Below are 24,521 nucleotides of genomic sequence, written 5' to 3'. Positions count from 1 at the left end.
CCATCATGGGATAAGTAGTGCCTTTGTACCAGCATTGTTTATAAGAGCTATTTCCTTTTGCTTTCCTAGTGTACATAAATTGTTAAATAAATAAATAAATAAATAAAGTAAGAGCCCAAAAAATTCCAATTACTAGTTTAGTTCATCACATCAGCCTTTCGCAGTCCACTACTGGACATAGGCCTCCACAAGCTGACGCCAAAAATGGCGTGAACTCATGTGTGTTGCCCATAGTCACCACGCTGGGCAGACGGGTTGGTGACCGCAGGGCTGGCTTTGTCACACCGAAGACGCTGCTGCCCGTCTTCGGCCTGTGTATTTCAAAGCCAGCAGCTGGATGGCTATCCCGCCATCGATTGGCTTTTTGGCTTTTTAGGTTCCAAGGTAGTAGTGGAACTGTGTTATCCCTTAGTTGCCTGTTACGACACCCACGGGAAGAGAGGGGCTGGCTATATTCTTTAATGCTATTAAGCTATTAGGTAAAGTAATAAATATATGTATGTGTTTTTTGAAACATTAGCAAATTTTGTCATCATAATTTATTTACATTTATAAATATTGTAGTTTTAAATTTGTGATTGTAAGCAGGTTTTTTCAGCACAGCATTTGGATTCGCAGAGAGAAGTAGAAGCTTCACTATTATTGTAATTAATTTATTAAGCACTAAATAGTTAAATTATAAAATGACCAATCGTAAGTGGTTTTAGAACGTACTTAAAAATATATTTATGATTTTTATTTGCAGACATCGTTAAACAAAACGGTGTTTATTTACATTGCTGCAATTATTCATTATAAGTAACTATCTATATACACAAACAATTATACACGATTGAGTTGGTGGTGTTGCATCTGTCAGCACGTTGAACTTAAATACCAACAGATTTTAAACACGTGTGCATCTACATTGTTATATAAAATATGCAAAGTAATTGTTCCAAAAAGCATGTCGTGGCGTTTACACTTTGACGAATTACAATTCAGAGAACATCAATCTGTTGTCGTGTGCTATTTAATTAAGAAGTTTTATTATAACAAAGCCATGCTATCCAGTCAAAAATTTTATGAAAATGTAATGACTTTTAATAAAAACAATCGCTAAAACAAAAATTTAGTAATTACATAGATACATTATGGCAACATAATTTAAAAACAAATTTCACGTAAGCTACAGAATCTGCTTCCCATGGACACACCTATCCAACATTTCAGTTAATTGATGTATAGTTTTAACTGGCTGGATTGATTGATTTATTTAAGGTAATGATTGATGTGTCACGTAGCAAGCAAAGATTTATTTAACGAGACCGCTACTCTGACAGAACTGACGGCGTCGCCAAAGATTGTTAGCGTCCATTTTATTCATTATGTATTTTGCTATTTTATATTCTACAAAAGATTTATTATTTTTAAATTTTGAAATACTTCGATCGCTAATTTTTTTGTTACGAATACTTAAACGAAACTGTATATGTAACGTATTTGATGCCTGCCATCAAAAGATTATGCAAGAGTTAAACATTCACTTAGAGGTAAATTTCGAAGCCATAAAATAGCAAACTAGTTTCTAAGACTAAATAGTGTTTTAAAAGTGCACGTAACCTTGTAATAAACTCAATAATTCATACAAAACACATTCTTAGCATCATATTTTTCCTCTGACTAATTAAATGAATAATTTTTTTTATTGGAAAAATTGTATATTGTTGGATACTTTTTAGAATCAATTGTAAACCTTATTCATTATTAATTTTCTAAGATTATCGCTTCACAAAATATATATTTCAATTGAAAATGTGGTTAATTACATAAATTTATTTGTTGGATTCATTCAAATAACAAACAATAAAACCATTCAGTGCTTTATCTGTCGCCACAACAATTCGGAAAACCTAATGCTTTGACAAACCGCAAATTATGCGTTGTATCCTCTATTATAAGCATTAATAGAGACTACGTGCCTTTAAAATTACTTTGTAATGATTACGTTCAGAATTTGTCCAAGTAAAAATAAACATATTTTCATTCTTGCTGAGTAACATATAATCTTCAATATTTTATAAACTATATATTTAAACGAAAAAATATAAACGCATTTCTTTTCCTTATTTGAGTAACTAAATTTATTTTCGCTGTTCAGAAATACATGCATTATTTAAATCGTTGCGTGTTCTTTAAAAAGGATTGCATAAAAAACGTGACAACTATATGCAGTTAGAACTCCATTAACCGCATTGTAGGATTCTGTGTAGGGATGTGTTCCAATTATATGGAGCTCACCGGCATTGTAACTGAACCGACTATTGCATTTAAACTAACCGTTCAACTTAAGTAAATAATATTTGGAGCTTCGCGATTGGTGAGACTATGTTTTTTCCATAAACAATCGAGTTTAAATATTTATTTACTGGCTAATTCGATCAACGTTGTAATATCTTGTGAACTGTAAACGCGTGCATTTGAAATAATCCTTACGTTTGCTGAAATTTTCTTAAGTTTTCATTCCAAAAGAACTTTGTACAAATAATTTACAAGAAATAAACTATGTATAGAAAACAAATTCGGGTAGAATTGTTCCAGTCATTTTTGGGTTTTGTACTCAGCAGCAACACTTTTAGCGATTTATTTTATACTTATATAATTATATACTATACGTGGATAAATCGATCACCGTTTTCTATTTTTCAGTAGCCCGTAAAAGGAATCGTGATTAAATTATGCTAATATTTTATCACATCCCTGGTGTCAATCTCACGTCTTGTCAGTCTCATTTTGGATAATTTCGTCTCTGCCTTACATCGTCTGCATTTAAAGCGAAACGAGATATTAAATATCATGACACCCACAGACGTGCAGAACCTTAATAATTTATTCGAAAGCAATAATTGTCTTAAGAAATTGGTTGTTACGTCAATAATATTTTTATTTTGTTAATATGAAACTATTTGTATTAAAAAATACACATGAGTTAGATATGATTAAGTTAAATATTGTACAATGTATATATATGTGGTATTGATGTTTTGACATACTTTAATTGTGTTTGCTCGCAAATGAAAACAAATCCGACTTCAATTACATAAGTAGACGAAAAAATAGGCAAGTAAATGCGCTTTATCAAAGATTACACAACAATTGGTCATCAGATCTCGATCACATTTTTATGGAACCACAGGACAAGCATTAGCTTTCGATTAAAATAACAATCATCAAAATGGGTACACCCATTAAAAAGTTATGCGGTATAATACAACGTAGGTCGACGAAAAAATACTAAATTAAATACGCATTATTAGATATAACTCGAAAAGTAGTTGTTAGATCGCAGTTAAATTTAAATAGGACCACATGAAACACACCACCTTTCGATTTAAATAAAAAATCATCAAATCGGTCCACCCAGTCAAAAGCATCAGAAAGGTAACATATATTTAAAAAAACAGTCACAATCGAATTGAGAACCTCCTCCTTTTTTCGAGCCGGTTAAAAAGTAAATTTATTGATAACATAATCTTATTTTTTTTCGAGAAATTTTTCTCACTCGTTCTCACGTTATGACTCAAATTTATCCATAAAAAGCTACATAAAGTTCCATGATAATATTCTTATTTATTAAAAAAATCTGTTTTATTTTCGTTTTTATGTTACCAATACAGCTTGAGTAATAATCAAATGTAGGGTGACAAATAAAATATAAATTTTATAAAATCACATGGTGTATTCGTTTCACATTTAATCGAATTGAAATTCAAACTTCTATTCCACAATGTATATGAATTTTAAACGTCAATAACACCCGTAAAAACCTTTATGAGAACTTGGTGTATTGCCTTTGTAAAGAGGTACTGCAAGTACACCTACGCCCTTCCGGGCTTAATAGCTTGCTTATTGTTCTCTAATACTGTTAGTGTGTTTGAATATAACACACCATTACAAATTGTACTAGAGAAAGTCTATGCAATAGTGTTTAGTAACGATATGAAAAAATAAACATACATTCTAATTGTGTAAAGTGTACTTATAAAAATAATTACGCTTTTCATTATTTTAAGCGCTACTTATCACTATGCTTTAAACAAGGTATCTAATAAGTGCCAAAATAGCTAAACGCAATTATTCGAAAGTATTGGTATTTGGTAGGTACGGATCGGGAATAACAAGCAGTACATACTTTCTCAAAAATCAAGTGGTTTATTGAGGAAGATTGTAGTTGTCGGTTGTCCAGTTACCATAGCAAAATGAGCGAATTAAATTAATTGAAAATGTATTGTGGTATTACAAAAAAAAATACATATATAATTTCAGATTCTAAGTAACTAACTTATGCTTTCATAAACAAAATCTAGATTAGGGCAAAACTTTTAAATTGTGTGTTGTACTAAATAGAACGTAATGAAATTGACTTCGTTTCTCCGAATTTTTTAATTTCGTCTAAAGTATTCATATGTAGGCGTCTTATTACAATAACTATTTTAAAAGTATCCGATTTAATCAGGAATGTTGATGTTATCGATAACAAAACGTTAATCCGTCTTTTATTCCAGTTGTCACGACATCGTGACGAAAAAGTCTTTGAGGCACTGCTATAAAATCGTTGGGTTTTTTAATCTCGCATAGCTCATCAGCCTATTGAAGGAAAAAGATTAAAAAGCCAGCATCATTATTTCCTTAATATAAGAAGGCGACGAGCCCTTGTTGTTCAACACCTGAGAATGTGCTTTTATGGTACAGCAAAAAAAAATTTAAGAGCAGGCTCTCTAGGCTGCTCGAGATAAATATTAAAATGTAAATATCAATGGACGTGAGATAAAACGAGTAAATCGGATTAAGACAGGTCTCACGACGGCATGTAATTTATTTACTCATTTGCGCTTTTGAAAATTTTCTTTTGTCACTAATAAAGGTATCATTATTCTTTGTCAAGCTTTGACGCGTAAAATAATCAAATCTTTACAAAGGGCCGTGACAATAAAAACTTAACTATGGAGACACCATATTTAAATAAATGATCATAAACTTTAACTACCTATTTCATCTTCCTGTAAAGATTAAACAATCCGAATAAAAATACTAGCGAACATCAACTAGAATTAAATATTTCGATACCAATATTTTCAAGGCATCAATGATTTGACATCTAATTTTTAATTAGGTACTGCCTACAAAGATCAAAGATATAATCTTGAATTTCACTACATGCAATTTGTTATACAGGCCGAAGACGGGCAGCAGCGTCTTCGGTGCGACAAAGCCAGTACTGCGGTCACCAACCCGACTGCCCAGCGTGGTGACTATGGGCAAAACACATGAGTTCACGTTATTTTTGGCGTAAACTTGTGGAGGCCTATATCCAGCAGTGGACTGTATAGGCTGTAATAATGACCTTATTGAGACCATCTAAAATAAAGAAAATTTACGAATACAAAAAGTATTTCACAAAGAAATTAGAGTCCAATTATCAAATTAGGATTTCAAAATAGCTCTTTAAAAGTAAGTTCAAATTGTTTTCACAATGGTAATTTTGTTGTACGCCATCTGATCCGATCACGAACTGTAGAGAAGAAATGCAAGCTGCATTATAATTAGAGGCATTCAAAACCAGTTGCACCAAACAAAAAACAAATCAAACGATCAGACATCATCTCCATTGACGCACTATTTTTGGCAAATGAATGCCTCGTTACCTTAATGCGCCGCTGCACTCGGTATATTAGGAGCTTCATGATTAAATTTTCGGTTCATAATGGACAATCACCAATTTATTTCTGCTTTGGGTCGTTGGTTTCCAATTTTATGATGACATTGTCTTCTTAATCACGTTTATACCAAAATGTATTTGTGTATGATCACAAAACAAGGTTGAAGGACTCAAACACAACTGTTTCAATATTATGTTATTAAAAAAAATATTATTAAAAACAAACGGGGTGAGCTAAATAAAACCGTTTAAAAACACATACTTACTATTTAAGTAAAGTTATTATGATGAAATCATAAGTTTAATAAACTTAAATCGAGATGATGACACCTGCTCGTAAACGTCGGGTTAGTTAATGGAAAGCGTAGACAGACCACCCTCGAGTAAACAAGTGCTTTAGCACACCGTTTTGCATCAACAAATTAATATTTCTTCGCGTCTTTGATATTGCGCTCTCAACAACTGCAGGCAATTTTAATGCGAAAATGTTCACGGTCGAATTTTATTACCCGCCAGGACTTGTTTGTAATTTGTAGTATAAGTTAACCTGTATTATAAATGTTATATCGCTTCAGCCTGTAATATGCCATTACTGGGCATAGGCGTCTTTCCCCATGTAGGAGAAGGATCATAGCCTAATCCATCACGCTGCTCCAATGCGGGTTGGCGGATATATTCCCTACTATGAGTAACGATCCCTATTAGGTGTACGTGATAACAACCGAGACCGACGGCTTAACATGCTCTCCGAGGCACGGTGGGGAGACCCACTAGGACTGCACAAACACCCAGACCACGGCAAACACCCGTATGCCCAATAAAAATGTTTGTCATGTGCGGGGATCGAACCCGCAACCGCCAGCGCAACAGGTACAATCCATGGCTGTGACCGCTGCGCCAACACGGCGTCATAAATGTTATAAATCGTAATTATCTTTGCATTAGGTACCTATCAATGTATCGTAAAAACTGATGTAGGAAAATACAAATATCTTGATTAAACTTTAAATAGCCCTTCTATAATAAAAATATGTTAAAATAAAACTATAAGTAAGCAATGTGTGAATTTTTCGCGTTTTCAATTTAAAAACAAGATACAACTTATTAACCTTGACATGCTTATTTTTTTTAGTTTGTATCTTGAAGTAAATTAGAGTGTTGAGCATTACGCTCGTGATACTAAGTCTTTCTCTTGCGGATGTGTACAGGCTGTTATTAAATTTATTTATTTTTTAACAGAAGAAGAACATGCTGACTAGGTTGCTGACCCTAGCACTGGTGGCGGCGAGCTGGCACGCTATCGACGCCTGCACCTGCTCTCTCGACCACCCACAGACACACTTTTGCAAAAGTGATTTTGGTATGTCATACAGTACTCATATATTATTTACAATAATTAATATATTTAACTAGTTGCTAGCAATTTATTTTATTTATTTATTGAGAGCTACCACTTTAAGTGCACAATGGTGATAATTTTAATAAATATCTCTTGGAACAACCTGTAGGTAAACGTAATTTCGTAATTTTGTATGTATTATTAAAATTATAACAAAGAATCATAATTATTAGTCGATGAAAAAATACATTTGTAATTTTGTTATTACCACGTAATTAGCAACCGCTTATTCAGGGGGCTTACTAAGCAAAAACTTTGCTACAATAAGTTAAATTTTATAAATTTATATACGTAGCGTTTTACCACACATTAAATACATTCTTGACTTTTTCAATATTATACTATAGTCCGATATGAAGATTACTCACTTAAAACCTATAAAAACGTGCACCTCAGAACCACGTCAAAAGCATCCCTTGACAATATACTCGTAACATATTTAATAATATATTCTTTTACTTCCGGCAGAATGTTCATTTTATCATATTTAGTAAGATGATCTATGATATGTCACCACAACGTATATGAATTGTGTACAATGTTATTCCTTATATGTTACAAGAGATAAATATCAATTACAATTAATCATCTTAGATTAATGTTTGAACACGATATATCTTGCGCTGTAATCTATGGAAGTATTTATTAAGTTATACCTACCTACTTCTTTTGACGCGTTATGGAAAAATTATGACGGTAAATTTTTACGATCACGAAAAAAAAACCGACACCTTAAGTTAGCTAGCCTATGAAGTATAACTTCTTACGTGCGTACATAAGTATACACCCTTTTTATTTTAATTCATACTATTTTTTATGGCTTTTGCAATAGTGTTTATGGAGTGTTTATTGAGGTAGGGCACAGCAGGTAATATTCATTTTTTTTACGTGGGGAAAATCCATCATGGATAACCCCTGGAAATTGACTGATATAACCCTCCAGCGCGCGGGCGCCGGAGGGTTGTATCAGAATCCTACTGACAAAAAAAACATCACGTGTGAGCAGTCATCCCTGGGTGGGGCGAGATGGGGTTGCGCTGGCATTCGCCATCTAGCAAGTAATATCCTGGCTCCAAGTCTGGAGAGGCCCGACTGGGGAACCTTACAGAATATCATAGATCTAAATAATACTGCCCTCAAGCAGGGCTATGTGAATAAATATTTTTATAGTCTCCTGCTTTTTCTTCCAATAATGATACCCAACTTGTTTTTTCATATTTTATTGGTGCTACATTAGTGATGGGTATTTAAAAATACTAGTGATCGCTCAGAGGTCGAATTTCGACCATAATTAATTTAAATTAAAAGTTTTAACATTATTAAGTTAAAACTTTTAATTACTACACTCTAGACCACCACTACTAGATGTGTTTCTATTAACACGTTCCATTATAAGAAAAATTGTTAAATAAAAATTATGTTTGTAACTAAATAAGTTATATATTCTATAACAATAATCCTTTTCCTATTTTATTTCAGTGATCGTTGGTAGAGTACAGAAATTATTCAAGGGAAGTGATTTCTATGATGCGTACAAAGTTAAAATCAGAAATGTTTTTAAAGTAAGTCATTTAGCATATATTTAAGTAATGACATAAAATATTGGCCTAACCAGTACTTTATCAATACCTGCTTTTGTTACAAATTGAACATTTATTTTATAGGCAACCCCGAAGGCAGCATTAGCGCTTAAAGCTGGGCGAATATTAACGCCTTCACAAGATTCCTTGTGTGGAGTCGCACTTCAGCCTCGAGAAACATATATCATAACAGGTAAGCAGTTGTAAGTTGTAATAGAATTTTCAATCTAATTATTTATAAGGATAGCTTGTTACTTGATTGAAGTATATGTGTACCGATTCAACTTTGACTAGATACGTAATATTTTACATACATTTTTTCTAATATAACTGAGATAAGAGGGATTTTTGAAAATCGAAACCTCAAAAATTGTAGCCCATATTGAAAATATTTATACTTCTGTACATTTTTACCTCAACTTTTATTAATTTTCAAACACAATTTAAGTAGCTATGCCGCTTAATTATCTATTTATATTTCTGATGATATAGTTTATAAATACAGCTAAAACTTTTAGGCCGCATCGTGCACCTGCAGGCACACATACACCTCTGCGGTTACGTCAGTAAATGGCGCGAAGTTACTCCACGACAACGGAAAGGATTCAGACTGCTCTATAAACAAGGCTGCACGTGCAAGGTAGGCGATATAATAATATAGTCGTATAGTATTTTTAAACAATGGTCATTTGGAACTTTTTTCACTATGAAAAGATCTTTGTTTGGGAATTTAATAATCGATATTAGCGATATACAACATTAATGAATAATTTAATTTTTAATATTATTATATTATACTTACAGTATGTTAAACAATAGTACCGTATCCTTAAGAATTATTGTTTACAACAAGGACAAAAAACTACTTCTTCTTTTACTTTGGCTCCCTGAAGGATTTGCCAATTCAAGAAGAAGCTTCACTCAGATATTGGCAAATTAAATTTTGAAGAAGCTTAGTTTACGCTATAAAAATTGTTAAGTTAGGCCTGCTTTGTGTAAGGCTTTGTGGGAGTGCAAGTCATAAGAGCAAAAATAAGACGAAAAACTGTTTTTGAAAAAAAATTACAGTTTTATTACATGACGTTATTTGTAGGATTTATATGATATTTATATTGTGATTATGATTTTATTTATTATATACTTGACTACAAGGAATTTTAAGTTAGACGTATTATTAATTACTCATTTAACCACTAAACTTCGTGTCAGTGTCTAGATATACCTATAATCTACATCCTATAAACACAAACACATAAAACCGCATCTAAATTTGTATTATAATTTTAGTATGGTGTGAAAGTATAAAGACAGATAGAAAAGTGGAGATTTTGTTGATAGATCCATCACCATTTTAAAATAATAATAATAATGTAATATCTTATAGTATACACACAGTCCGTCTGTTCATACGGAAAGAATTTAATGCTTGTTATAGGTAACAGCCGACTGTTAAAGCTCAATATATTATTTTTTGATACATAGAATAAATACATATATAAATATATAAATACAAACATTACGCCCATACTAAGGCGGGAATCGAACCCGATACCCGCGGAACAGAAAGCAGGGTAACTACAAACTGCGCCAACGGGCTAGCCGCTAATGTTGTATTTGTTTATCTTAAAATTCTCACACATCGAAGGACAACAATGTTTTTCAAATGCAGACAACTTTATTAGATATAATAAGTTACGACACGAAAACTAAAACGTGTTTAGAATTTTTTAAATGTGAATGTTTTACAAGTGCACCATGGGAAAGAAAGAGCCCGTAAAAAGCATGAACGTAACAGGCGACGCTTAACTCTACTAAGCTTATTAGATTTACTTAAGAGTTAATGCTATATATGTTTAGCGTAGACAATATTTTGTAAAGTTTTTAAGTAAACGAGGCACGTTTTCCTTCCGTTTATACAACTTTTAAATAAAATAAGGCCTTGTTCGGCCCTCTGCCTTGCTCACATTACGTGCTTCCATTGTTTGATTTTAACTTTAGGCTTGTGTTCTCTACTTAAGGTATTAAACAAAAGCATACTTAAAATATATTGAAAATATTACACATTATATGTGTCTACAATATTAAAGACTTAACTGAGGTAGGGCACAGCAGGAAACATCCTGCTCAAAATCTGGAGCAGCCCGACTGGGGTAGTACCTCGATCCTACAGAAGATCTCATCTAAATAATACTGCTCTCAAGCAGTATTGTGGTTCTGTGGTAAGTAAGGTGACCAGAGCTCCTGCGGGGATTGGGTCGGCAACGCGCTTGCGATAATTGTAATGTTACAGACGTCTATAAGCTACGGTAATCGTAAGGCTTGGTTGCTGACTTAGTTGTATAACAAAAAACCCACTGCACGGACTCTGATTCCACTTTTTTTTTTGTATAAATTAAATAAGTCGCTAATAGTTCTTATCTGTACCAGACGTACAGTAAAAAGTTAATTTCGTAAAAACTTAAAACATTAACATTTAAAACCAATTAAAATTAACATCACTAAGCAATTTAATAGAAAAACGATCTAGTCATAATTAAATTTACTTATTATAATTTATAGATAAAATGTAGCTTATTTTTTATTTTAATACATTTCGTATAAATTACAGCGATTGCAGCTACAGTAATGTAAAAACTGTGTTTTTGCAGGTTCACGTAAACCGACGCAGTACGAAGTCGCCTAACACTTGCGTGACGGGCTACGACGAATGCTACGACCGACACGGCATCTGCCTGCACGACCGCGAACGGCGCTGCCGTTGGACCAGGTGACTTACAATGTTCTAATAACAAACTTTATGCGCGAAGTCACGTAAAAAGCGGCGAAATGACGGAGAAAACGCCTCTACTATTGAAAGTTTGCTTTTTAATTTATGTTGAAAATAAAAACTTTCTAGTATTTAAAATATAATATTCGCCTTAATATAAAATCAAGTATACGCTGTTACCTTGTTATTGTAAATGGTTTACATTATGCGACAAAGAGCAAATAAAAGGTAAATTATCTACATGAAACTGTGCAACTTCATTATAGAGCAGAGTTCATGTTCTTTACGATCCTAAATATAAAGCTCTTTGATGTTTCGCGCGGTGCTTCGGTGGTTATCAATCGATTCAACAATGTTTTATGTTCCAGGGCCCCGGCTCTCACGAGATGTCTGCAGAAACAACACTTCAACAGCACAATGACTTGATTCATCAAACGACTCGATCAAACGTAAACATAAATCGTATTAAACATTTGTATATTTGAATCGAATCCATAGATTTTCCGGTTACCTTAAACTGTTACTAATAATAATTTGTAGAAACGCAATGAGTTACTAAGCCAAAATCTTTATCCTAACACGCCTTTAGGTTAGTTCTCGTAATTGTGGTTAATTACACACAGTAACAGAGTGTTTGTGTATAAATTGTTTCAAAGTTGAATGATTAACGTTCCGGCTAGTCATGGTGATGTCTAACAAAATAACTAAGACCCAAATCAGGCAGCAAGTGTATGGCTATGATTTTGTGAGAGATTGTTACGCGATTCGACGAAATTATGACTACGTAAGACTTTAGTGACGAATTTACTGTGAATCATTACCAATTGTTATTCTTTTAAAATATTTTGGCGGTTCTAAATTGTTGTTTTGTCTCATTGACAAAAGTAAATTTGATGTTATTTTGTATTATTTATTTAAGTTATATTTATATTTAAGTTAAATATTGTAAATTAACAAAAAATAGTGATGTAAGTAATTAAAATAAAGACTTGAAACCAAAATACTGTTCATTCAACGCCTTTTACGATAACATAGCAATAATTTTAAGTAGCGTTATTTTATCGCGCGTTTTATACTACATACATTTTTAAAATTTAAACTTACCATGTCTGTGTGGTTATGGTAGTAGGTTTGCTCTATCAAAGGAAAGTTTTCTCTGCCGAGACGCCGTTGCAGTTGCAGCAAATGTCCAAACACCCATGGCCGGTCCTTACAAAAAATAAATGTCTATTTTAGCATATGAACTAAACAGAAGTAGCTTCCTACCGCTGGCCAAAGAACTGTCAGTATAGGATAAGAGTTGTGAGTAGAATAACAGTCGTCATCATATACTTACGACAGCAACATATATCTGGTTAGATAGACGTTAATCTTTTCCGAAGCACTTTTAGGAGACTGATTAGGAGGACTACAAGCATAGCAGAAATAAATATTTCTGCAAATGCAAATATCTGTTCAGAGCGAGAATCGTATCTCCTACCGTTGGTTTTATTGAACTTTACCACTGTGTCACACTATACCAGAAAGGCTGTAATACTCATGGTGTTAGAATATAAAATTATTTACTCGCAATAACAAATGAAATAAAACTTAATTATTTGTAACGAAATGTGTAAAAAATTTTTTTAAAATGTTTTATAAACAACATACTTATTGACGATTATATAATTTCTAATAAAACAAAGTAGACATTTTTGTAGAGGGAACACAAAAACTTGGTCATTTGTCAGCACTTCTAACAAACTCGTTTACATAAGAACTCAGTGGTCGTGGCTCTGACATTTTTACCTTGCCCCAGGGAGCACTGCAATTTATCACTATGTAAATTTGGTTATTTTTTCTACTTTTAACAATATCAACTACAACCATTATAGCGCCTGATTTATAACTCGACTTACTTACTCGTTTTATTAAATTCTTGTGGTAAATAATAGGGCTGCACATTTAAAGTAAGTATAATATCAGGACTTTTAATTTTAAAAGTAAGTTTCGTACCTAACTTAAAATATCAGTTATTAAGAAAAACAAATACATTATGGTAGTGGAGGCAAGAAAGCTAAATTTTAATTTATTCGAAAGTTGTGGGGACCTATTGGATTGAGAAGATTAGATGCTATAGACAAAATAGATTATATGATGTATTATATTCTAGCGTTGGGGAGAACGTTCTTTTCTTTTCCTTTTTATAACATACACACACGGTCGTTTGTTCCTATGGTAAGAAACTTAATGCTTGTGTTATAGGCAACATCCGGCTGATATAGCTAAATGCTTTTTTTGATAAATATACATACAAATATTACATATAACTATAAATATATAAATACAAATGTTTAACACACAGTTACAGGCGGGATCGAACCCGCAACCCGCGCTAACGATACGACGGCTAACGAGCTAGTCGAACGTGTAGTCAGTCACAAAGAAATAGGTACTAGACCGCGTCAGATATGTATTAATAGTATATGCACCCTTCGTTTTTCTGATAACGGAAATATGTTAATCTGCCACAGCGGCATAAATCTCAACAAATTGTAAATGTACAAGTATAAAAAAACGATAGTGTATATATTAGTCTGCTCTATTATTTTAATTTCTTACCTGGAAATGATAGATTGAATTAAGACTGTTAATAGAAGGCACTCCGCCGAACTTAAGTCCCAGAAGCAGTGCACGGTGGTCAGCGCCGGCGTCTCGCACGTTTTGTCTCACCAGCACGAAGTCCGGCCTAGTTCAAATTTTTTCAAACGTAAAAATGATTTCCTGCATATTTTTCGGATTAACATTTACAGAACAAAATGATATGCAAGAGTAGCTATTTTTTTTTTTCGTTTTTAGTTTTCTCTAAGTAAATATACTTTTGTTTTTACTATAAGCTATCAATGGTCAAGCAGATAATGCTTAAGCGTCAAATTATATAATGCATGGCTATATATTTACTTACTTAAAGCAACGGGTTACTTTCGTTCCGCTGCGGTAAACCGACATAGACACATTAGCGCCGTCGGAACTCGCCGTCACAGACAATTCCTGCGGGATAATATTATTTCAATAATTTCTTTAATTTTTTATTGTTTGACACAGTATTGATACTCTCCGGATTAGTGGAGATTAACGCTTCCTGATTTGCTAGTAGATGTTGTCTGCGAAGGTAAGGTGAAATAATGAGTGGTGGTATATAAGCAAGTTATAGGTGACAGACAGACAGACAGAATACCACGGAACCCGGGACAAGAGTGACCACAAATCTATAAGGACGACGAGAGAAAAAAAATAATATAAGTCATAGCTAAACCAAAATTTGAATTAGTAGCTATGTTCTTTAAACATCACTTTCAGATATACAAATTCCTTATTTTCTAAACAACTTTGAAAACATCTTTATGAATATTGTACCAGTTAGTAAGATAAAATCCGAAATAGATTTTTCTTATATGTCCTGTTCAAATGAAGTTATTTCTTTTATGCACAACTAGATCAGCAAACAAGCGTACGGCTCACCTGATGGTATGCGATTACGTTACCTTTCTAATCTTATACTATTAAACAAGCAATTCTTGTATATATGTATATATATAATCTGAATCTCGGAAACGGCTCCAACGATTTTTATGAAATTTAGTATGCGGGGGTTTCGGGGGAGATAAATAAATCTAGCTACGATTCATTTTTAGAAAATGTCGTTTTATCCCAGTTCTTAGACAGTGAAAAAATGGCTACAATATCGTTAGAATACGAAAGTAAATTTCGCACTTGTCAATAAAGTTGTAATAGCTCAGGTGGGAATTCGGCCTGTCGCGATCGACCGAAAACACCACGGATCAATTCATTCAATATCCAGTTCAATTATCATATTTTCTTTTCTTTTTCTAATTACACTCCTTATTTTTTATTTTAATAATGTATGTAAAATCAAAAAATATTATTTTCATATTTTATCATTATTATTTTTTAGTTATTTTTTTTTTATTTTGATTTTTTATTTTTATTTATATTTTTTATTATTGTCGGTAAAACAAAAAATTATTCATATTTTTTAAATATGTAATTTGTACTTAAATATGATTTCCAAAAAACACGATTTACTAAGAATACCGAGCTAAGCTCGGTCACCCAAGGTACTAAGTTTATTATTTGTCATCCATAATACTTAGTTTGATTTGACAGTATTTAACACTTCTAGCTTTAAGTATTTTATTTAGTATGATCTCATTTGGATTTGGTCAAACCCACGTGATACTTATAACAGATAGGTATAATTATATCTCAATTAATATCATTTTTTGTACCTAAATGTTTAACTATGTTTACGTAATAATTATCTATTTATTTATTTATTTATTCTTAATGTACACTAAAATACTGACGCATATAAAGAAAGATACAATATAAGATGTACAAAGGCGATCTTATCGCTAAATAGCGATTTCTTCCAGATAACCTTTGGGTACTGGACACGATACAGTAGCAGCGGTTAGAAGTGTGCACATATTAAGGAGGAAAAATCAATACTAAATAAGGTAACTAAAAATACGAGGCATTATCAGACATACGTAGAATAAACTACGATATGATAGACTTACATAAATATAAAAAACTTATATATAAATAAGTAAAGATTTTAGTATATAATGTATAAAACACATATACATACGTATACATATATACATAAACATATATAAATATATACATACATATAAACTACAAATCACGACAGTTGTGACTTAATGAGCGACGTATAATGCTTTTTAAGGCGTTGCTTTAAACAAGCTTGCGTTGGTGCTTGTCTTATTGAAAGCGGAAGAGAATTCCACAGACGGACAGCATTAAGAGTAAAGGAATTGGAGTAAAAGGAAGTAGAATGGGGAGGAATTTTCAGAAACAAATTGGATTCAGATCTAAGGGAACGTTCATGGGAATCGCAAAGAAACGTAAGCCGTTCTTTGAGGTAATGAGGGGCATTAGGATTAAAAAGAACACAGTAGAGTAGAGTAAGTACGTGGGTATTCCTGCGAAGACGAATCGGGAGCCACTTGAGTAATCATCGCGTATTGTAAATGATTACATTAATATAAATAATACATCCAATTTTGTATCTAATTTGTAGCATATATTTTTAATAGCGCCTGGTTTCGTTCCTGCTGATGTATAATAGCGCAGTTGTGCATTGGCGTTGCTATTTACTTTTTCTAGGCGACTGATTTAATTTTGGAATACCCTCGTATTGTATTACGTCGCGGTTCACCTTAGGGGGTAGTAGTGTCGCGACGCGCTGGGTTGGCTGTATATAAGCCTCAGGGCGAGTGTTTGCGGCCCTTTTTGCTCTTTTCTTTTTTGGGTTGGATTCTCTCGCCGTCTTAAGATCTGAGTGTGGGTGAGTCATTGTAGTTCTTATAGGTTTAAGCTTTGCTGAAGTGTAAGTTGATTTTGTGAGTTGTTGAAAAAGAAGATTAAGTTTCTGTAGGATTTTTTTTTACTCTCTCTCTTGTGTCTCGTGTTAGGAGTTGTGGGTGTCTCTCTAACCCAGCAAGCAATTTTTTAACACGTAGCAAATTAAACTTTAACAGTTTTAGGGTTTCGTACCTAAATCAACAATACTTTTAGGGTGCCAACGAAACCCTATTATTAAAACTCCGCTATGCGTAAAGAGCTATATATCTGGAATCGTGACATGTAGATACGATACAGATAATGTATTTTTATTATACGGCTGAGATTATAAAAATAGAAAAATGAGCATGTTACATATGTTAAGCATTTAGTGTTAAACATTGTACGATGATATGATAACCTCCATTACAAATCTGACTCTTTTTGACTATTTAGGCAGCGCAATACGCAGCAAGAAAAACATTCTTTCTCCAGAGCTGATTTGCTAAAAAGTATTATTGTGAATTGACAAGTAACTTTAAAAAAGAAAAAAATGTACAAAAATCAGAGATAATCTTAATGCCAACTTGTCAATTTTTTTTTTATTTTAATAGTGCTATATTAAATTACAATAGTTATAGAGTGAGACCTGAATCATTTCTAAGCACCTATAATGACTAGTAACAAAGATCTAATTTAGTATCAACATATAATATGTACAACAAAATCTTTACCATGGATTAAGTTTCTAAAAATACGTGACTTTAATCGTGAATTTGTGATACGAACTCCAAAAAAAAAAAGAAAAGAATTAGAGCTTTTTGTAAATAAATTTACATAATTTTCTTAGACAAAATAATATTTCAAATGTAAGTCAAGAAAAAGTTTATTTATTTATGATTTTATTGATATGGGTAGACCAAACAAATAAATAAATCTGTTTAATGCCAACGTGTTCCGTGTATCCGCACATCTACATGTATACATACCTATGTACTACGAGTATAGGAAATGTTAGTTTAATAACATTTATACGCTCGCGTTTACATATTTTACTGACAATAAAACATTAGTCACTTTTAGATAGGATAATGCATTTATAAAACCATGTTAATAAATGATTGGCATGGGACTAATAATTGTTATGGAAAGTGATGGTTATTCCTGATGTGCTACTGAAATTTAACGTTTAATGACCATGTAATAACTCAATGAAACGAAGATAGTAAAATACAGTATGCAGTACATACATACACTTATCACACGCACCTATTGTATTGTACTTGTATTAAACTGTAAATACCAATACAATTTAAATATCATCATTTTATATTTTAACGAAGTGAAAAAAAGAAATTGCTCAGAAGTATGAATATGGTCTAACAATATTGCCTGCAAAAATGAGTCGCATTTTTTTAATAAATTACAATGGTACACTTACTTTCATTTATGCTTTAACTGGAACTATATTACAAAAAATAGATCTTATGTATGTCTAAAATTTTATAATATATATATTTATACAACTAAGTCGGCAAACAAGCGTACGGCTCATCTGATGGTAAGTGATTACCGTAGCTTATAGACGCCTGCATCACAGAAGCATCGCAAGCGCATTACGAACCCTACCTCTAACCTCTGGTTACCTTAATCACCACAGGAACGAAACACTGCTTGAAAACAGTATTATATATTTTAGATTGCTCCAGATTTGAGCAGGATATTCCCTGCTATGCTCTACCTCAGTTAAATTTTATATTAATAATAAGTATTTTGTTGTTATTACATGATACTGGAAATGACTACGATAGGATTGTTGATTGAATCGTACTTGTTTGGTTTCAATTATACAACACAGATACGTAAACGTAATGTCATATAAAGTAATCGATTGGTAACTAATAATAACATGACGCATGTAAAGAAACCTAATATTTATCGAAAATAAACACTAGTTAAAAGAAGGTATCGATTTATGACTTCGTAGCGTAGAATGCGCTTATTATGAAGAATGTTACAAAATAGTTATATTTAACATAGTTAACTACTATTACAATTCCTACTATATCTATAATCATTTCAATGTGGGAGAGGCAAATACATCAATCAACACGGCACTTTAGATTATGAACGATAAAAAGTTATGAACCATTCAAACGTATAATTTATAATATATCGCTGAATTGTTATCATTTGATCAGGGCTAAATTAGTCGAATAAAGAAGGCAGCAAAAATTAGCTCAGGCTAGCGTGTGTTAGATAATAGTAAATACGTGCGCAATAAATCTTTCAAGCTATAACATAACTTTCACCCATTATGCGGTTTTAAGGCGTGCTAAGTAGCTTGTCATTAATGCTCAGTGTAAGCCTGAAAGTCTGATGATAAATACTATATACAATTTGTTATATTTTGTAAATGATTAGGATTAACAACAATTTCCTAGTATGCGTTTAGCTCAAAATCCACAAACTCAACTAAGAAACTAAACCCACTCTAACTTAACCCTCGCGCTGTGATTAATGTACCTACTCGTATGGCTTGCTTATTACTTACACGGAATTCAGCTTGTTCAACGCGAATATCCCATTCACCGGGCAAGCGTCGTCCACGGAAATACTTTGACCAGTCGGTGTTTTGATCGTCGACAACTAACAGGGTAACGCAACGGTCGCGGTTGTAGCCACGTCCTACCGATGCTACAGATGTCACGCTTCCTGTTTCAAAAGTAATAAAATAACTTATAAAACAAGTTCACAGTGACCTATATACATGTATATGGGAAAATGTCAAGACATTCTAAAAACGTTAATATTTAAAAGTTCGTTTTTTAAATTTAATTGCTTTGATCACATGTCGATATTTTATATTTTACAAACACACCTCTAAGAAGAGATTTGGGCTAAGATCTAGATTAGGTAAAACCGAATTTCGGGACCGTGGGGGGATGGGGGAGGGGAGGGTGGGGAACACTACCCCTGGTACCACTATCACACCTCTTAACCCCATGGTTATGGAGATATCGATGGTTAAAGTTTTGAGGTTAGAAGAAGAATTGGTCATTTGTTAGTTAAGTGGCCTCCAATTTATGAGGTGAAATGGGGTGGGAGGGTAAAGGGTGGTGGGGAGGGTGGGTTTTTTAGCCCCCCGTAGTGTGCGTTTCGCGTAAACCCCCTGGTTTCGAAGATATCGTGTTTGAAGTTGTGGGGTTAACTTTACGTGATTCAGAGATATTACAATACCTTAGAGCTCCGTGTCTGACTCCACCTTAACTCCGGTGCAGCGGGAAGTGCACTCATATGCTCCATTCACCAACTTTCACATTTTATTTTCGAACAAATTTACGTAAAAACGATCTCGATTGCAAGATCAACAAACGATACGAACTGACGCTTAACGACTGACAAATCGACATTTTTAAACAAAATAACGCGTCAGACATAATATTCTAATAAAATTAGTAACATTGCGTGCTAGAATATAGGTTTAGAAATTCGAAAAATACCCAAAACCGAATCGGAGCACCCCACTGTCCACGTGGTCTTGGTCTGTCCTACCCCTAGAGTGTTTTTTTTTGTGCCGCGGAGGCGCGGAGGGAGGGCAGCCCTCGCCCGCCGTGCGAAAGCGCGCGAACGAATGCGTAGAGGAGCGGCTGAGGCTGGTCGCCGAAGGCGACCAGCCTCTGCTGCGGAACGGAGCATGAGTGAGCGTGCTTTCGCACGCAAGGGCGGAAGGGCTGCACTTCCCGCAGCGCCGGAGCCAAGCGTTCCTCTAACTTTCGAAATTCTTCTTCTAACCTCAAAACTTTAACCATGGATATCTCCATAACCATGGGGTTCCGAGGTGTGACAGTGGTACCAGGGGTAGCGTTCCCCACCCTCTCCCCCCCCCATCCCCCCACGGTCCCGAAATTCGGTTTTACCTAATCTAAAGCTTTACCGAGATTTGTTGTAGGAAATTTGTCAAATAAGTAAATATTATTTTAGTGTCTCTGTATACCCAACAAGTTAGCTCCCTGGTCACGTGCAGCGCCTGTGAGAGATTGTACGCGTTGCAGCAGCGATTCTCTTGACTTAGCGGGTGAAGAAGGAGCAGAGGTGCCTCGAGACCCGCCGCGAAGGTTCAAGGATAAGTCTCCACTAGCTCCTGCGCTTCCAGCGCTAGGAGCTGGTGGTACTGATCCACTACCGATGCTACCGCCCGTCGCTAAACAAGCATAAGTTGAAATGATCACAAATTTTCATGACATTAGTGTCGTGAATTTCTATAGACTACTATTAGTGGTGGAACTACTAAATTTTACGGGTAATTATTGTGGCGCTGTTTACAACTTGTATGTGTTGTTTGTTATATAAACAATTTAAGCGCTTATCTTTTTTAGTCACCCCAAAAAAGCAAAAAGAGCAATTAAAAGTGTTAGTCTCGGTTGTTATTACATATTAAATTATTAATACTCGTATTCGTTGCTTTCTCAGGGTTAGGTACTACGATGCAGGGGTCAGACAGTAATTACTAAATCTAATCTAGTCTAAAGTACTTGCATAATTTGGAAAATGTCAGGTAGAAATTAATGATTTGCATATTTATTAAAAAATAAAAATATTTGGAAAATCCAAAAGTGCACGCCTCCATGCGATCCTTTTTAAACTATTGTTTGCAGCTTATACTTAGCAGCGCCCGCTTGTAGCTTATTTAGGAACTAATGATCGACCATACAACGATTTTAAGTTCGATTAGTTAATTTGGATCTTGCGAATACACACATTTCTCTGACCCATTCACGTCACACGATATTTTATAATGGTAGAAACTAAAAATATTTATTGTAATAAATTGAAGAATTTTTCAGCCTCCATATCCAATAGGCTTCTTAGTCAATATTTCCTGACTTTTGAAAACCAGCTTATTTCGTCGATACAAGTGGATCTTGCGTTCTTTTGCGCATCCGTACATCAAATTCTTGACGTCTAACATAATATTTATTAAATTAATTATTTTTACTGTAATAGTATTTATAAAACATTTAATTTGTAATTGTATGTGTAGTCTATATAAAATTTTGTATTTAATATCAGGTTGGTATGAATTGTAATAGTAAAAATATAGAGGCTTAAAAGTAAACGCTTCCCATATTTTTCATTTTGTGAGAGTAAAGCACAGCCTCCTTGGAGGCGTACAATATGCCTTAGTTATACTCGTAATACGTATCATAAAACTTTCTTACCCTGCGAAACTGGCCTCTGATTCTGTGGTTTCGGCTGGCTGGTGGTGGCCGGCCGGCCGGTGTAGGGGTCCACCTCGCCTTCATCACACTCGGACTGCAGGTCCCCCGAGCTGAATCTACGCAACGCCTCCGCTGAGCTACGCGCCACCGCCGGGACAGGGACGGGCGGGGAAACGAAACCGACACACACAATGTAGCCACCCACGCCCTCTCTCTTATATATCTACTAACCAATGAGTCTGTCTGATTTTTTATTAAATTTAAACGACTCTAGTTATTAAAATAAGAGGGTATGTTCTCAAATTATGAATTTTGCAAAATAATAATTTCATATCAAATCAAAGTTTAAAACATCCATATATATACATTCATTTCATTTTTATTATATTTCACAGACCACAGATATATTATTATATTTAATTATTTTATTTAAAGCAAATGCAAATAAAGACTAACGCACTATATAATTTCATTGAGAACTGTATAATTGGAAAAAAAAATGACGTCAAAGACGGGGAATTAAGCGCCATGCACTGATGAAAGAATATTTATTTAATACATCAAAATAACCACGTCGGGAGCGCTAGGGCGTTTGTTGATCATCGAGAGTTTAAGAGTGCTACACGGTATGCGGTACAAGGAATCGAAAGGTATATCATAACTATCTAGAAATCACACTTCATGTAACAGAAGAACTAATGGATAGGAATGGAGTTGGATGTGATTTCTTAATAGTTACGTTATTTGGGGCACAGGATCTAAGCTGATGGTGAAAGCATTATCAAGCGTGCAGTACACTTGATAATCCAGCCATAAAAAATCACAGTAAACTAATTTTTCTCAAATTTATAAAAAAAAATTAATTAAAATATTACTGATTAAACTTAAGTAGATCACAGTAGATAAACTTAATATTCGTAAAGTATAAAGTTATATCTTATTTTATATAAGTATTACATATTAAATTAATCTTTACAAATAAAACAAAATTGTTTCTCGATATTATGAATCAGTTGTTACCATAAAGTTAAATCTAATCTGATGATGAATGATGGTAAGTAATCACAATTGAAAAATACATTCACTTTCAGAGCAGCACGATTTAAGAAATCTTTATAAATCAACTATTTTTCAAATGCATATTATTTATTTCCGTTTAATTTACATTTTAAAATTTACTAAACATCTGTAGTACAATAAATGATTACAAAATATAAAGGATAACAATAATGTAAAAAACATAATTGTGCTTTGAATCGTGCAAAAAACGAAAAATATCAAGGGTACAAAGCATTAACAAAACATCGTCAAATTTTAAACAAAAGACGAAATGACGGCTCGAATGAGTCATTTCTCGAGACCCAAATTATGCCTTATTAAGATTTGTGTAAAATTGCTTTTGGCTGTAAAGTACGACCTCTGTAAATGCCTCTGATGAAATTAATGACTCCCTTGATGATACCTGGATCATTTTATAAACACGAAACTTACCTTCTTTTCAGGTAATTGACATTGGAAGTGAATGAATTCCGGAAGCTTGAGAAAGACAGGGTTGATGTGGTCGCGGCCTGCGGGCCACAGATTCCAGGGCACCCTGAACGATCTATTTTGACCGCTCCTAGTACAAGGATATTTATTATTTGCTTAATACTTCATTATTACCGGTTTCAACAAAATAAACCAAGTTAAAATTATTTCCTGTAAGAAATAATGTATTATTGAAAAAAATAAAATTTCGTAAAGATATTCATGATAGTTGATATTCTATACAAATAAATAAAATTGGAGTGTCTGTTTGTAATATTAAAATAACCGCTTTTTACTAAATTCATATGTATGTATACACGGTACATATACTAAAATAACATCTTTTTATAATTTTAGTCTGTCTTTCCGTCTGTTTGTTCCGGCTAATCTCTGAAACAGTTGGACCGATTTTGACAGGACTTTCGCTGGCAGATAGCTGATGTAAAAGGGAGTAATTTAGGCTACTTTTATTTTAGATTTTTTAATAACTCTGCGAACTAAATAGTAACCATTTTGTTAAATTCCACGCAGACGAAGTCGCGGGCACAGCTATCTCATGATATATAACCTATTATTATATAAAACATTTTATATAAAATCATCATAAAATATTGTACCACAATTTAAATTTAAATTCAAATAAAAATAAATTACTGATGATTTTTTTTCCTTATTTACTTTATTAACCGACTTCCAAAAAAGGAGGAGGTTCTCAATTCAACCATATTGTTTTTTAAGTATGTTACATCAGAACTTTTGACGACTTTTGACTTTTGATAGACCGATTTCGACAAAAAAAATTTTAATCGAAAGGTGGTGTGTGTCATTTGGTCCCATTAAAATTAATTTGAGATCTAACAACCACTTTTTGAGTTATATCTAATAATGCGTTTTTACTTGACTAATCGGGTATAGATTTAAGTTTTTATTATTTTTAATTTGCTCAAAATAATTATTT

General features: G+C 33.4%; 2 protein-coding genes across 2 annotated transcripts in view; one reads left to right on the top strand and one right to left on the bottom strand.

Annotated features, from left to right (window-relative positions):
- The window catches only part of LOC123654317 (tissue inhibitor of metalloproteinase), a 40,130-nt gene extending 27,676 nt beyond the window's left edge, over positions 1 to 12,454 (top strand). The window contains exons 2-7 of the mRNA XM_045590228.1: positions 6,938 to 7,058; positions 8,577 to 8,659; positions 8,762 to 8,870; positions 9,196 to 9,317; positions 11,326 to 11,444; positions 11,813 to 12,454. Coding sequence (XP_045446184.1) covers positions 6,947 to 7,058; positions 8,577 to 8,659; positions 8,762 to 8,870; positions 9,196 to 9,317; positions 11,326 to 11,444; positions 11,813 to 11,870 — 603 coding nt within the window. The 5' untranslated portion in view covers positions 6,938 to 6,946 and the 3' untranslated portion in view covers positions 11,871 to 12,454. The remainder of the gene's footprint in view (positions 1 to 6,937; positions 7,059 to 8,576; positions 8,660 to 8,761; positions 8,871 to 9,195; positions 9,318 to 11,325; positions 11,445 to 11,812) is intronic.
- LOC123654550 (synapsin) overlaps positions 1 to 24,150 on the bottom strand; it is a 68,140-nt gene extending 43,990 nt beyond the window's left edge. Inside the window, exons 1-8 of the mRNA XM_045590449.1 lie at positions 24,132 to 24,150; positions 23,528 to 23,654; positions 22,037 to 22,173; positions 20,812 to 21,018; positions 19,369 to 19,529; positions 14,389 to 14,474; positions 14,046 to 14,172; positions 12,549 to 12,653 (exon numbers count right to left, since the gene is read on the bottom strand). Of these exons, the coding sequence (XP_045446405.1) occupies positions 12,549 to 12,653; positions 14,046 to 14,172; positions 14,389 to 14,474; positions 19,369 to 19,529; positions 20,812 to 21,018; positions 22,037 to 22,173; positions 23,528 to 23,654; positions 24,132 to 24,150 (969 nt within the window). The remainder of the gene's footprint in view (positions 1 to 12,548; positions 12,654 to 14,045; positions 14,173 to 14,388; positions 14,475 to 19,368; positions 19,530 to 20,811; positions 21,019 to 22,036; positions 22,174 to 23,527; positions 23,655 to 24,131) is intronic.
- Between the last annotated feature and the right edge of the window lie 371 nt (positions 24,151 to 24,521).

The sequence above is a fragment of the Melitaea cinxia genome, chromosome 6 (genome assembly GCF_905220565.1).
Source record: "Melitaea cinxia chromosome 6, ilMelCinx1.1, whole genome shotgun sequence".
NCBI lineage: Eukaryota > Metazoa > Arthropoda > Insecta > Lepidoptera > Nymphalidae > Melitaea > Melitaea cinxia.
The sequence above is the reverse complement of the archived record's forward strand: the minus strand, read 5'-3'. Positions and strand labels throughout refer to the sequence as shown.